This window comes from Sardina pilchardus, chromosome 11 (assembly GCF_963854185.1).
Source record: "Sardina pilchardus chromosome 11, fSarPil1.1, whole genome shotgun sequence".
Taxonomy (NCBI): domain Eukaryota; kingdom Metazoa; phylum Chordata; class Actinopteri; order Clupeiformes; family Clupeidae; genus Sardina; species Sardina pilchardus.
This window is the reverse complement of record NC_085004.1, coordinates 12872689-12884363: the sequence shown is the minus strand read 5'-3', so window position 1 is coordinate 12884363 and position 11675 is coordinate 12872689. Positions and strand designations below refer to the sequence as shown.

General features: G+C 43.3%; 1 protein-coding gene and 1 non-coding gene across 2 annotated transcripts; both read right to left on the bottom strand.

Moving 5' to 3' along the window:
• Window positions 1-4433: 4433 nt before the first annotated feature.
• slc7a6os (solute carrier family 7 member 6 opposite strand) lies at window positions 4434-10908 on the bottom strand. Its single transcript, XM_062548702.1, has 5 exons — window positions 10569-10908; window positions 8711-9043; window positions 7961-8167; window positions 6044-6179; window positions 4434-5017 (listed from the first exon to the last, which is right to left on the bottom strand). The coding sequence occupies exons 1-5, from the start codon at window positions 10755-10757 to the stop codon at window positions 4896-4898; spliced, it is 987 nt and encodes a 328-aa protein (XP_062404686.1). The 5' UTR covers window positions 10758-10908; the 3' UTR covers window positions 4434-4895.
• Window positions 8272-8422, bottom strand: LOC134096411 (small nucleolar RNA SNORA24). Its single transcript, XR_009940865.1, has one exon. It is a non-coding gene; the product is annotated as a small nucleolar RNA SNORA24 (small nucleolar RNA).
• Window positions 10909-11675: the final 767 nt, after the last annotated feature.

Here is an 11675-nt window from a genome sequence, read left to right as displayed (position 1 = left end):
ATGAAATGACCTCATCTCACCTGTAAGGAATTGTCTAGTCATTATTAAGTTACCTCATGTGACCTGTACAGAATTGTCTAGTCATCATTATTAAGTTACCTCATCTCAACTGTAAGGAATTGTCTAGTCATTATTAAGTTGCCTTATGTGACCTGTACAGAATTGTCTAGTCATTATTAAGTTACCTTATGTGACCTGTACAGAATTGTCTAGTCATCATTATTAAGTTACCTCATCTCAACTGTAAGAAACTGTGTAGTCAGTATTAAGTCACATCAAAGTGTTCATGCAGAAAATACCTTTTTGTTCCAAAGGTGCAGGTGTTCCACAAGAATCATAAGGCCCAATAGGACGCCATCTCCTGCTATGCTTCCCCATACTGTAGAATAGTCTTCAAACCTCCATCTTTGTAGATTATGTGAGTCATGTGTTGTTTAATATAGTTACAGAATGCGTGTTGATCTGGGAAGGAGTGCCTTTATAGTCTAAGATTGTACATTAGTCTGGGGAGTCTGCGCTTTATTTCTACTTCACAAGAGGCATGATCAATGGGCATAGTTCTGTTGGTCTGATTGGTCCTTCAACCAATCAGACCAACTCTCTGGGTGCGCCTTTTGGATAAACTAGTTTGTGATTTTGGACCCAGAAGATATGGTCAGGAAGCTGGGGAGATAGATGTCCAGGTTTCCAGCCTGAGCTGCAGGGTGAAATCCAAATCGTTGGCAGATCAGGCAGGGTTTAGCCAGCCTATGCCTTTAATGATCCCAGGAACAATAGCTGGTTAGCTGTTGCCAACCAGATGTACGCCTCTTTTAGATCCTACTACCCTGTCCATCCTTACATCAACTACAATTCCTGCATCTGATGCCAGGCAACCTCTCCCTGTATCTCTATATCATATTATGGTAAATAATAAGTGACCATATCACCTATTGCTCTCTGGCTCTCTCTTGCGTGTAGTCTTTCTGATGGTTCCTGACATGACAATCTACCCTGGAAATCCAGAGTTCTCACAAGAGCACACCCATGCCTATGCCCTTGGAACCGAGCTGCACCAATCACATCGGTGTATCTGATATAAGTGGGCCAGAGGCGAGCTGAACAGATGACAACAGCGCTGCGACGTCGAAGTCCGGAATCAGTCAGTAAAGGTTGTAGTATCACCCAATTGTGTGCAGTGACATTTTCAAATGCATGCTCGATGCCACCCCTCGAGTTGGTCCATTTTCATTACCAATAGCCAGACCCTACATTTTTCTAGATTCGGTTCTGGATTTCCAGGCTAATGATTATATGCATATTTCATGATGTTCCTCTGTCCACTCACTCTCTTTCCTTCTCCCTCTCACTATAAATAGACTGTCTTTTCTATTCCCATTTTATTATAAATGGACTATTTATTATCTTCTTTCATTAGATCTAGATTATCGCTCCTATCGGATGCTGTTTTCCCACCTGGTCTGCTTGCAGAAGCCCTCATCTACAGCTGCCCACTTCCACCAAACTGTTATGCATAGTCCACCCTGCTTAGGATGCGCCTCCATACTGTGGGCCAACCACATTCACCAAGATAAGAATAACAAAACAACAACAACAACAACAACAACAAAAACTTTAAAAAGACTGCTTAGACATATAATTGTAACCTATGAACACATGTACACTGCTCAAAGAAATTAAGGGAACTTTTTCATGGGAGTATAGCATTAATTCAATCACACTTGACTATCACATTTAACTACTGTAGGGTCAGTGCCACTACTGGTAGCATAAGCCAGTAGCTGGAGCCTACAAAGGTTGCAAACTGTTTCATTGCAAGGCTTATTTATGACCTAGTATTAGGCGATCTAGCAGTGCTCCTGGGGCGTTTTCAGCCCCACAAATTTACATATGATATTATTTAGGCACAACCCAGCAGCAGGACCAGTATCTGCCCCTTTGTGCAAGGTGGAACAGTAGGAGCCCTGCCAGAGCCCTAAAAAATGACCACTGGCACCCTGTGCTTTTCACAGATGAGAGCAGGTTCACTCTATATGAGCATGTGATAGACGTGAAAGGGTCTGGAGATGTCGGAGATGATGGAGAATGTTGTGCTACCTGAAATATCATTCAGCATTAATCGGTTTGGTGGTGGGCCAGAGATGGTCTGGGGAGGCATATCCTTGGAGGGGCACACAGACTTCTACGGGCAAGACAACGGCACCCTCACCACTCAAGTATTGGGATGAAATCTTCAGACCCATTGTCCAAGCCTGTACTGGTGCAGTGGGCCCTGGGTTCCTCCTAGTGCACAACAATGGAACTACTGAGTACCATTTTGAGTTGTATATACACTATATTGGCAAAAGTATTGGGTCACTTGCCTTGATCCCCCTGATGACTTAGGTGACATCCCATTCTTAATCCATAGGGCTTAATATGATGTTGGCCCACACTTTTCAGCTATAACAGCTTTGACTTTGCTGGGAAGGCTTTCCATAAGCTTTAGGAGTGTTTATGGGATTTTCTGCCCGTTCTTCTAGAAGTGCATTTGTGAGGTCACACACTGGTCACAGACTGGCTCTCAGTTTCCGCTCTAATTCATCCGAAAGGTGTTCTATCGGGTGAAGGTCAGCACTCCGTGCAGGCCAGTCAAGTTCATCCACACCAAACTCTGAGATCTATGTCTTTATGGACCTTCCTTTGTGCACTGGTGCACAGTCATGTTGAAACAGGAAGTGACTATCGAAACTGTTCCCACAAAGTTGGGAGCATGGAATTGTCCGAAATCTACTGGTTAATACTGTAGCTTTCAGAGTTCCCTTCACTGGAAGTAAGGGGCCAAGCCCAGCTCAGGGATGGCCTCCTTCCTGTTCCAACATGACTGTGCACCAGTGCACAAAGCAAGGTCCGTAAATACATGCATGACAGAGTTTGGTGTGGATAAACTTGACTGGCCTGAGTCTTGACCTCAACCCAACAGAACACCTTTGAGATGAATTAGAGCGCAGACTAAGAGACAGTCTCCTCATCCAACATCAGTGTGTGACCTCACACATGTGCTTCTGGAAGAATGGTCAAAAATGCCCGTAAACACACTCCTAAACCTTGTGGAAAGCCTTCCCAGAGGAGTTGAAGCTATTATTAGCTACAGAGTGGACCAACATCATGTTAAACCCTATGGGTTAAGAATAGGATGTGACTAAAGTTCATATGGGGGTCAAGAAACTTTTTGCAATATAGTGTATCTGTATAGATATCCTGCATGATTCTTTCCCCCCTCATTGAGATCTGATGTGTTTTCAAAGTGTTCCTATAATTGTTTTGAGCAGTGTAGATACCCATTGAGCTGTTCCACAATCATTACTTTGAATGCTGCCTCCCCTTGTTCTTATCCACCATCAAGTTTGCATGCATCATCACACCATATCATTCCTACATGCATCACATACAGATGACGTGCATGTACATACAGGCGCATCTCAAAAATGAGAATATCTTGGGAGAATTGTTTTTTGTATATACTGTATATAATTTATTTAAAATAGTGGAACTTTTATATAATCTAGATTCATTACACATGAAGCATATTTCAAGCCTTTTTTTTTTTTTTTTAATCTTGATTACTACTGCATTATAAATTATATTTTAAAATACTGGATTCTTGATTTCCATGAGCTGTGAACTATAATGTCAATCTGAGAACAGCTCTAATCAGTTCATTCCTAAACCAAAACACTAGCAACGGATTCCTGAATCTTTAATCTCTCAATCTGGGCAGGGCAATGACCTTTCCAACAATATTCACATTTTCTAAGGTGCACCTGTATGTTATCCTAATACAAGCACCTATTTTTTATTTTTTTTTTTAAATCCTCTCTCTTCGCTTCCTTTCTGCCATTTTCGATCCCCATCTTGTTATCCTACTGGACCCAAACAAACAAGCCCCCACTTATGAGGTAAGCTTCTGCTCAAAGCTTCTTCCTCTCTAAAGGGAATCTTCTTCGTCCGCTTTTCTTTAGTTCTAGGAGGTTCAGGCTATGGGCTCTTTAAAAGCACCTTGAGACCATTCCAATTGTTTAAAAATCCCAATAATATTAATAATAAATTATTATTATTAAAACACATAAATGATGATCTAGTTGTGAATTATTAAGGTCTATAGAATGGCACATCGGGTGCCTCTCAACATCTCTCCTCGATGCGCAGTTCTCCAGGCTCGTTCCCACTGATCTATAACCAACACTGGATAGACTATCCCATTGTTGCTGCGCCATCATTCTTAATGTAGATCGGTGAGGACGAGGACTGAGGAAGGCTGTATAAAAGACGAATGAGAGGCACTCAATGTTTTTGGCAGTCCACTTATATTTGCAGAGAATATTTCTGTGAAAATCTAACTGCGATTTACCACCATTTTTTCCTTCACCATGTAAGGAGTCACAGAGCTGCTCTTTGGAATCTTAACATTTATTCTGAATGCTTTATTCTTTTTTTTATATACATCTACATATTTACAAAGGTTTAAAGTGTTTTCAATCCCATTCGGAATGGGTAGGTCAGTACAAATACAACATCAGAACACACGCACAACAAAGAGAGCACTCCACGCTTCCACAAACTCACTACCGTCACACACATACTAATACACACACATGCACTTCACAACTCAGAACACACGCATCTCGCCAACATTGCAGCTCAAACAGCATCGCACAACAATCCACGCTAACTCTACACACACAGCAGAGAACTCTAACACGCGCACAAACGCGCACACACACACACTTTGCACAACGTTACCCTCACAACTTCACACAGTAGAAATGGCCCCTCTTTCACACACAGAAGCAAGCAGACAGAAAAAAAAGAAAAGAAAAAAAAACAGACACACTCAGGTGCACGCAAAAAGGGCCTCAGTCAGAGTCCAAGTCTTTGTCCTCGTCATCGTCGCCCTCTCCCCCGAGCTCCTGCAGCAGGTCTCGCTGGTAGCGCTCCCATGTCCTCCTGCTGTAGGAGTGCTCCTCGTTCCAGCCTCCTGCGGACCAACACAGCCAAGATTGTCTAGTTACCCAGATGGAATCATACCGGGATTTGCCAATGGAACGAAATGGCACCTAGTTCCAGACTCCTATTATAGGCATGTCCATTACGTTAGACATAAACTTTTCTCTGAATAAGCAATAAGAGAAGATAAATATGAAAATGTTAAATATAATGTGCACTTTTTTTTATTGTCATTGTGTGTGATGCCAATGAAATACTCTTTCGGACACGGGATAAATAATCAAACTTTGCCGTTAGGACCTGGGGATCAATAAAGTATCTATCTATCTATCTATCTACAGTAGCTACTTCCGGACTCCCCACAGATACAGGAAATTACCCTCTTATGAATCATCTCGCTTTATCAATCGTCTCTGCACGCAGGCACAGTAACAGCACTCCAGCACACAGGTGCGGTCCAGCTCAATTGTGCATTAGCCTGGAGATCAGACACTCTTCTTCGAAGAGAGTCTGGCCTAGCTCCATCGGCAAACGTTTATTTCCTGGTTTGTGGACGCTTGTCTGAAGTTGGGATTCATTGGAGTTCAATCGCTAACGTTTGGTAATGACGTATGATGACCACGGGGGACACAACGATAATGATAGGCTTGAAACTTAAATGTAATCGATTATCGCTCTTGAGAACGCCTTCTGTTCGCTGATCGGGCGGAGAGGCACTTGCCGGAGTAAATAAAGCTGAATCAAGCTATACCAGACAGAGTATGAAGATAGATGTAAATGAGCGGAAGTACGTGGTCAGGCGGGGGCTAGGTGTACATGCACAGACTGACAGACTTATCAGCTACCCAGACAGCACTATGGGTATCAGTTTGCCGGATGGGTAAACTGGCTTTTATAAATCATGTTCAGATTAACTATTTTTCAATGGAAAATGTATCAAATACCTTCAGGCTTCATGGTAAGAGAGAAAACATGATATATGTAAATGTGCGCCTTGGCGTTTTACACAAAAATGGGTGTAACACTGAGGCCTATTAGGGTGGAAAAGGTTTGTTACCTCCATAACGCTCCTCTGCGTCACTGCCCACATCACTGCCCTCTTCCTCGGGGTACTCATTCCTCCAGTTAGTCTCGTCGTTCTCATCATCCTCATCATCGTACACCTCTTCTTCCCAGGCAACGACCTCAGGCACCTGGACGCAAACACAACAAAACACACACATTTACATGGCTATTAACACTCTCAAGCTTTTGTTATTAGCCCTCATTGGAGATTACGCTGTGTTATTGGTGTGATTTTGTTAGCTTATCTATCTGTAAGGTCTTTGTAAACTGTCGATTGATTTTCACAAAAAATTATGGAAAGAATGAGCTGGAGGCAGGTCCGTGTAGCTAAATTTGAGAGACGTGGTGAATAATGTTGCTTTGGTTTGTAAATACTGCAAATTGGTACTCACAAGCAAGCAGAGACTTGTTTTTTCTAAGAAGTGGACTCTGCTTCACTAACAAGTAAGAAGCATTGACATTTGTTGACTTGGTGTAGGCTACATCAGCTAAGTATTGCTTGTGAGCTGTGGGCCAACTTTGTCTCATTCCCATCACAAGTTTATACCAAAATCCTAAATGTTACCTCATAGCAGATATGAAAGACAGTGCTTCTTCAAATTTTGTTTCTGTCTCGCTAGTCGCTAAGCTCTCCATTCACACTAGAGCAGTCCGCTATATCCTGAGGTTTTACTTTCCTCAAACTCATTTGCATCAACGATAGGTTGCAGAGCTGTTAGGGCCCAATCACCAGTTCTTTGGAGATTATCTACAAATGTGGGCTACAGCCCAATGTATGTGCAGTTAGCTGTGCAATTAGCAACTTTTGAAAATTATAAATGACAGATGAAGGCCTGCCAAGTTATCATTGTTCACATCTGTATATTGAACCATAGGGGGGCGTATTATTTGGTTCACGTGTGTATCGTGAAGCATTGCACGGCTAATCTATGCAACATATCATTTTGCCGATGTACTCATCCTCTCACTTTGAATAAACAGAGACAGACAACATGCCACTATAACTAGGGCTGGGACAGTAACGGCATTACAGCAATACCGTGGTTATGTGACGCCTACCGCGGGTCTACATTGGCCTGCATATGTGTGCACATAGTGTGTAATGTCGCAATGTGTTATGTGAGGGATCATCTTATGACATGGATTCAATGTTTTCTAAACAAAACATCAAAAGATGGAGCAAAGCTGACCTTTTGCGTGTTGGGGCGAGCGATGTTCCATGACTCATATTAACATCTCATTTGTGTTTACTATTAGGCCTACATTTGAGAGTGCCTGTGAAATGTCTTGTATAATTTGCATTTAATAGGATACACACACACTACAAAAAAGAGTAAACTACAGGCCTCCGAGAACCCCCCCAAAAGCAAGACATCATTTTTGATTGCACGTTCAATTCCCAACAATTCCCTCACGTGGTTGCGCAGCCAACAACAGCAAGTCGATTTTTATTCCATCGAAACATTGGAGAGGGCTAACTTGGTGGCAAAGCCAACGTGAAGTATTGTATTCCTTATTATTTTCAATGAACATGTTGCACATTTTAAGATATAGCAGCTTAAGTATAGGCTACCTCTCATGTTTCCAGCCATTTGCGGTGCAATACATGTTGACATGTTGCAAATAGAATTGAATATTGCAAAAGGGGGCTTGCTTTTCCACTGTAAGAAAAAATCCACACTGTCCCAGCCCAAACTATAACACGCTGGGTGCCTCTCAACATCTCTCCTCGATCCTCGAGGGGTGTTCCCACTGATCTATAACTAACACTGGACTATCCCATTGTTGCCGCCCCATCATTCTTTATCTATAGTAGATCAGTGAGGACGAGGATAGCGGAGGGAAGGGAGGGTGTATAAAAGCCCAAATGAGAGGCACCCAATGAGAGATGTGTGAATGCCATGCTCACCAGCTCATCCTCCTCTTGGTAGGGCCGGACAGACAGGATATCCTGGATCCAGCCGGCAGCCACCGTCTCCTGGTAGTACAGGTCGTAGACGTAGTCGTCCTCCTTCTCCCTGTGCTGCGTGCCCACGGAGTCCCCGGACACGCTCAGCTTCTCACGGATCATCTTCATCGAATTGCACAGGATCGTCTCCGGGTCTGTGGTCACGGACTATAAGGAAGAGAAGAGAAGGCACAACAATGCATTTTCACCCTTACAGTACTTGAGGAGCTTTATATTAAACTGCACTAGCTGCTAGCATTTTCAGCAGTTAGGTCTGCTGCTTGAGTTAGAGGACTGTATCTTGCTTCCATTTTGTCTGAGATGGAGACACCACCACAGGCAGTTTGAGAGAAGCAAGGCCATGCTTTCCCACACCTAGGAAGGGCTTCCGTCACAGCAGACAGTTCCCATGGTAATGTGGGGTTCGGAAATTCATGTTCAATGTTATCAACATTGGTGTGCCTCCTCACACCATTATCATAAAATGTATAAGCATGCTACACAAAGTTTTCTTAAATATCCATTTCGGAGAACATCTTCTCAGAAACCATAACACTACTGATCCAACTCCTCTTTGTTTCTTTTATTAATGTATTATGAATCATACATTTACTTGTCTCGTCTATAAAGCGCTTATGGTCAACTCCTGCGGTTTCTTAAAATGTGCTATAAAAGCAAACCGACTTGACACAGAAGAGCTGTGCTGCATACCTTGACTGGGGCTTTGTTGTGCGCGTCCTCCTCATGGAGGAGGTCGACCACCTGCACGTCTCTCAGGGGGAGGCGCAGTTCCACCTCCGTCTGTGGCGCCTCCTCATCAGCCTCCTGCGCCTCCACTGCGGAGGTGGGAGGCGCTGGCGTCTCCGTGGGGAGTCCAGCTCGGTGACTAGACAGGATCCGATAGCGTTCCTCCCGCCTGGTGCTCCACTTGGCACTGCGCAGGTCTCCCACGATCCTCTTGGAACTTCCCACCGAGGGCCTGAGGGCATGAGCCACGCGGGGCCGTGCCAGAGCCTCCTGCACGTGGGGCTGGACTGGAGCATCCTGAGGGAACGGACAAAGGCAGCTGTCATTTGTTAGATCTTATTAATAATAATAATAACTTGGACTTATACAGCGCCTTTCATAGTACCCAAGGTCTCTTAACAAATGGTGGGGTGGGGAGGGGTGGGGTTAGGGGTCAAAGGACTTTGTGAAAAATGTTTTGAGGTGCTATTTGAACATGGGCACGGGGGCAGGGCGGACATGGAGTGGTAGAGTATTCCAGAGTGTGGGAGCGTTAGATCTTGGCATGATTACCACACTGGTACGGTCTCATCAAGCATGCGAGCTGACAACATGTATTTGCAAGGATGAGATCGTGTAATCTTGTCTTATCTAAATATGTTGTATAGGGCTGAGTGCATTAGTGTTCTGTATGCACATTCAGACAGACCTGCAGCAGCATTCTATCCGTTTGTTGGATTTGAATTTCCCACCAGATGAGATTGTGTGTGTTACTATTGTGTGCGTGTGTGTGCGCGTCTATGTATGTGCATGTGCATGTGTGTGTGTGTGTGTGTGTGTGTGTGTGTGTGTGTGTGTGTGTGTGTGTGTGTGTGTGTGTGTGTGTGTGTCTGTGTGAGTGTGTGTGAGTGTGTGTGTGTGTGTGGGGGGGGGTATGTGGGGCTAGGACGACAAGAAATACATATTGAAAGGACAATAAAAACAGACTTCTTAAGAACATCTCTGTATCGTTACAATTAGCCTAACCAAAGTGATAACGTTAACGGACAATAAGATTAGTTGTCGGGAGTAACCATAATCGAATTGCCTTACTGACCTGTATGTCAAGCTAACGTCATCGCTGAGGAAATCTAAATTAATGTTTATGTTTATCACGTTCTCTAGCATTAAAAAAACTAACAAACCAACTAGATTTAACAAATACACCGAATATAACGTGAGCGTGACTGTTATATATCGTCTTCTAAGAAAATTAGCAGTGTAAGTTCATTTAAGTTCAAGACATTTACGTTAAGCAATGTTTGTTAGCCACAGGTAACTACAATCCAGTTGTCAATAGATGGATAGCAATAACATCAACGTAAGCTAATTGACAACATGCCACGAAATGCTCAGATTACGGACATCACAAAGTACAAAAAGCTAACGTTACTCCAATGTCACCACAACGGCAACGTAAATTCTCGAAATATGTATTTGATAGCGGACAAACAAAAACAAACAAAAAAGAGAATTCCTAAAAAGAAAACTTCGCTAACGTTACACACTATTTTGCCATCTCACTAGCAAACAAACATTTCGCTGGCTAGCATGCTAGTGTTTGACGTCACCTATTTCTAATGCCGAAATTGAAATGGACGAAGACAGCAAAATGCCCTCAAACGTCTACATTTCTATTTCCATATAATTCTATAACATTAGCAATTACAACCGTCACACTTCTAATGCAAAATGCATCGACTGAACGAGGTCGAATAACTCGACATCAGTCCCCAAAAAACTGCATAGCTAATGTTATCACGTTAGCTATGATAGCTACCTAGCATGGCTGGGTTAACGTTACCTGTGATGCTACTGTGGCCACGAGTTTGAAGACAGAATTTTCTATCTTCGCATCAGGTTCGGGAATGGAATCCCCGGGAGGCTGAGTTGTTGTTTCAGGCCTAATTCGTTTACAGGCCAATAATAAAGCATCAGCGGGGTCTGTCCCCCGCTTCCTTTTCACACGAAGAATAGTCGTGCTAGGATCCATGCTGTCACACAAAGTCGCCTTGCTTCCTCACGGCGCCAGCAACGCAGGCAACTGTTTACTGCTCGTTTTCTACTGTCCGTCTATGATTATTTCTACTTCCCTAAGAGTATGTGTGGGCCTAACATTTTGCGAATTATATACTGCCATCTACTGACAAGGCATACACTGCTAGTGTTCCTGTGCTAGCTAGAATATTCTGTGCAGTAGACTACCTGCATTTGCTCTCTTTTGCCACGAGATGTCGCTTTTGACCAAAACAAGTGCTCATTGTGTGAAGTTGGAACTTTGGATTATGGCGATAGCCTACATCAAACAGGCTTGCTCTTAGACAACTGATTTTATGCCAGTGGAAAAAAAAAATTGCGGGCTGTCCCAAGTATCAGCACACTGTATTCGAAAAGTAGACTAACGCTGGAACGCCAGCTCGGAGGTGGTGAATTGGGTTACGTCCAAAGGCCAAGTTACCTTTTGTTTTACAAGTAGCCTACTGTAGGCTACACATATTGGTCTACATATTTGTATTTAAAAAAGAAAAAATGGACAAGCATGGGTTGCACCTCCTAAATATTGGCTAGCTTTCGCTTAGGCTAAATAAGCTCTAAACAATGAACAGGGAATAGGCCTCATCATTTTATGAGTGAGTCATCGCCTTCTCAATGATAGGCTATACCATTTATGTTCCATGATTATTAATTAGAATATCCAAGACAACTTCGTATAAATACATCTTGATTTATTGCAAGCGCGTATACTTGGACCTGCGCGCATGCAGTCATTTCACGCGCAGGTAGCAGTTTTAACCATGTCTTGTCAATGGGACACACATGCACGCGCGGTTGGTGCTCAGTCTCTCTCTCTCTCTCTCACTCTCTCTCTCTCTCTCTCTCTCTCTCTCTCTCTCACTCACACACACACACA

Coding starts and splice junctions, on each gene's coding strand:
- slc7a6os (XM_062548702.1), bottom strand. CDS start 10,757: ATGGATCCTAGCACGACTATTCTTCGTGTGAAAAGGAAGCGGGGGACA. Junction 9,044..10,568: donor TGGCCACAGTAGCATCACAG/GTAACGTTAACC, acceptor CCGTTCCCTCAG/GATGCTCCAGTCCAGCCCCA. Junction 8,168..8,710: donor ACAACAAAGCCCCAGTCAAG/GTATGCAGCACA, acceptor TCTTCCTTATAG/TCCGTGACCACAGACCCGGA.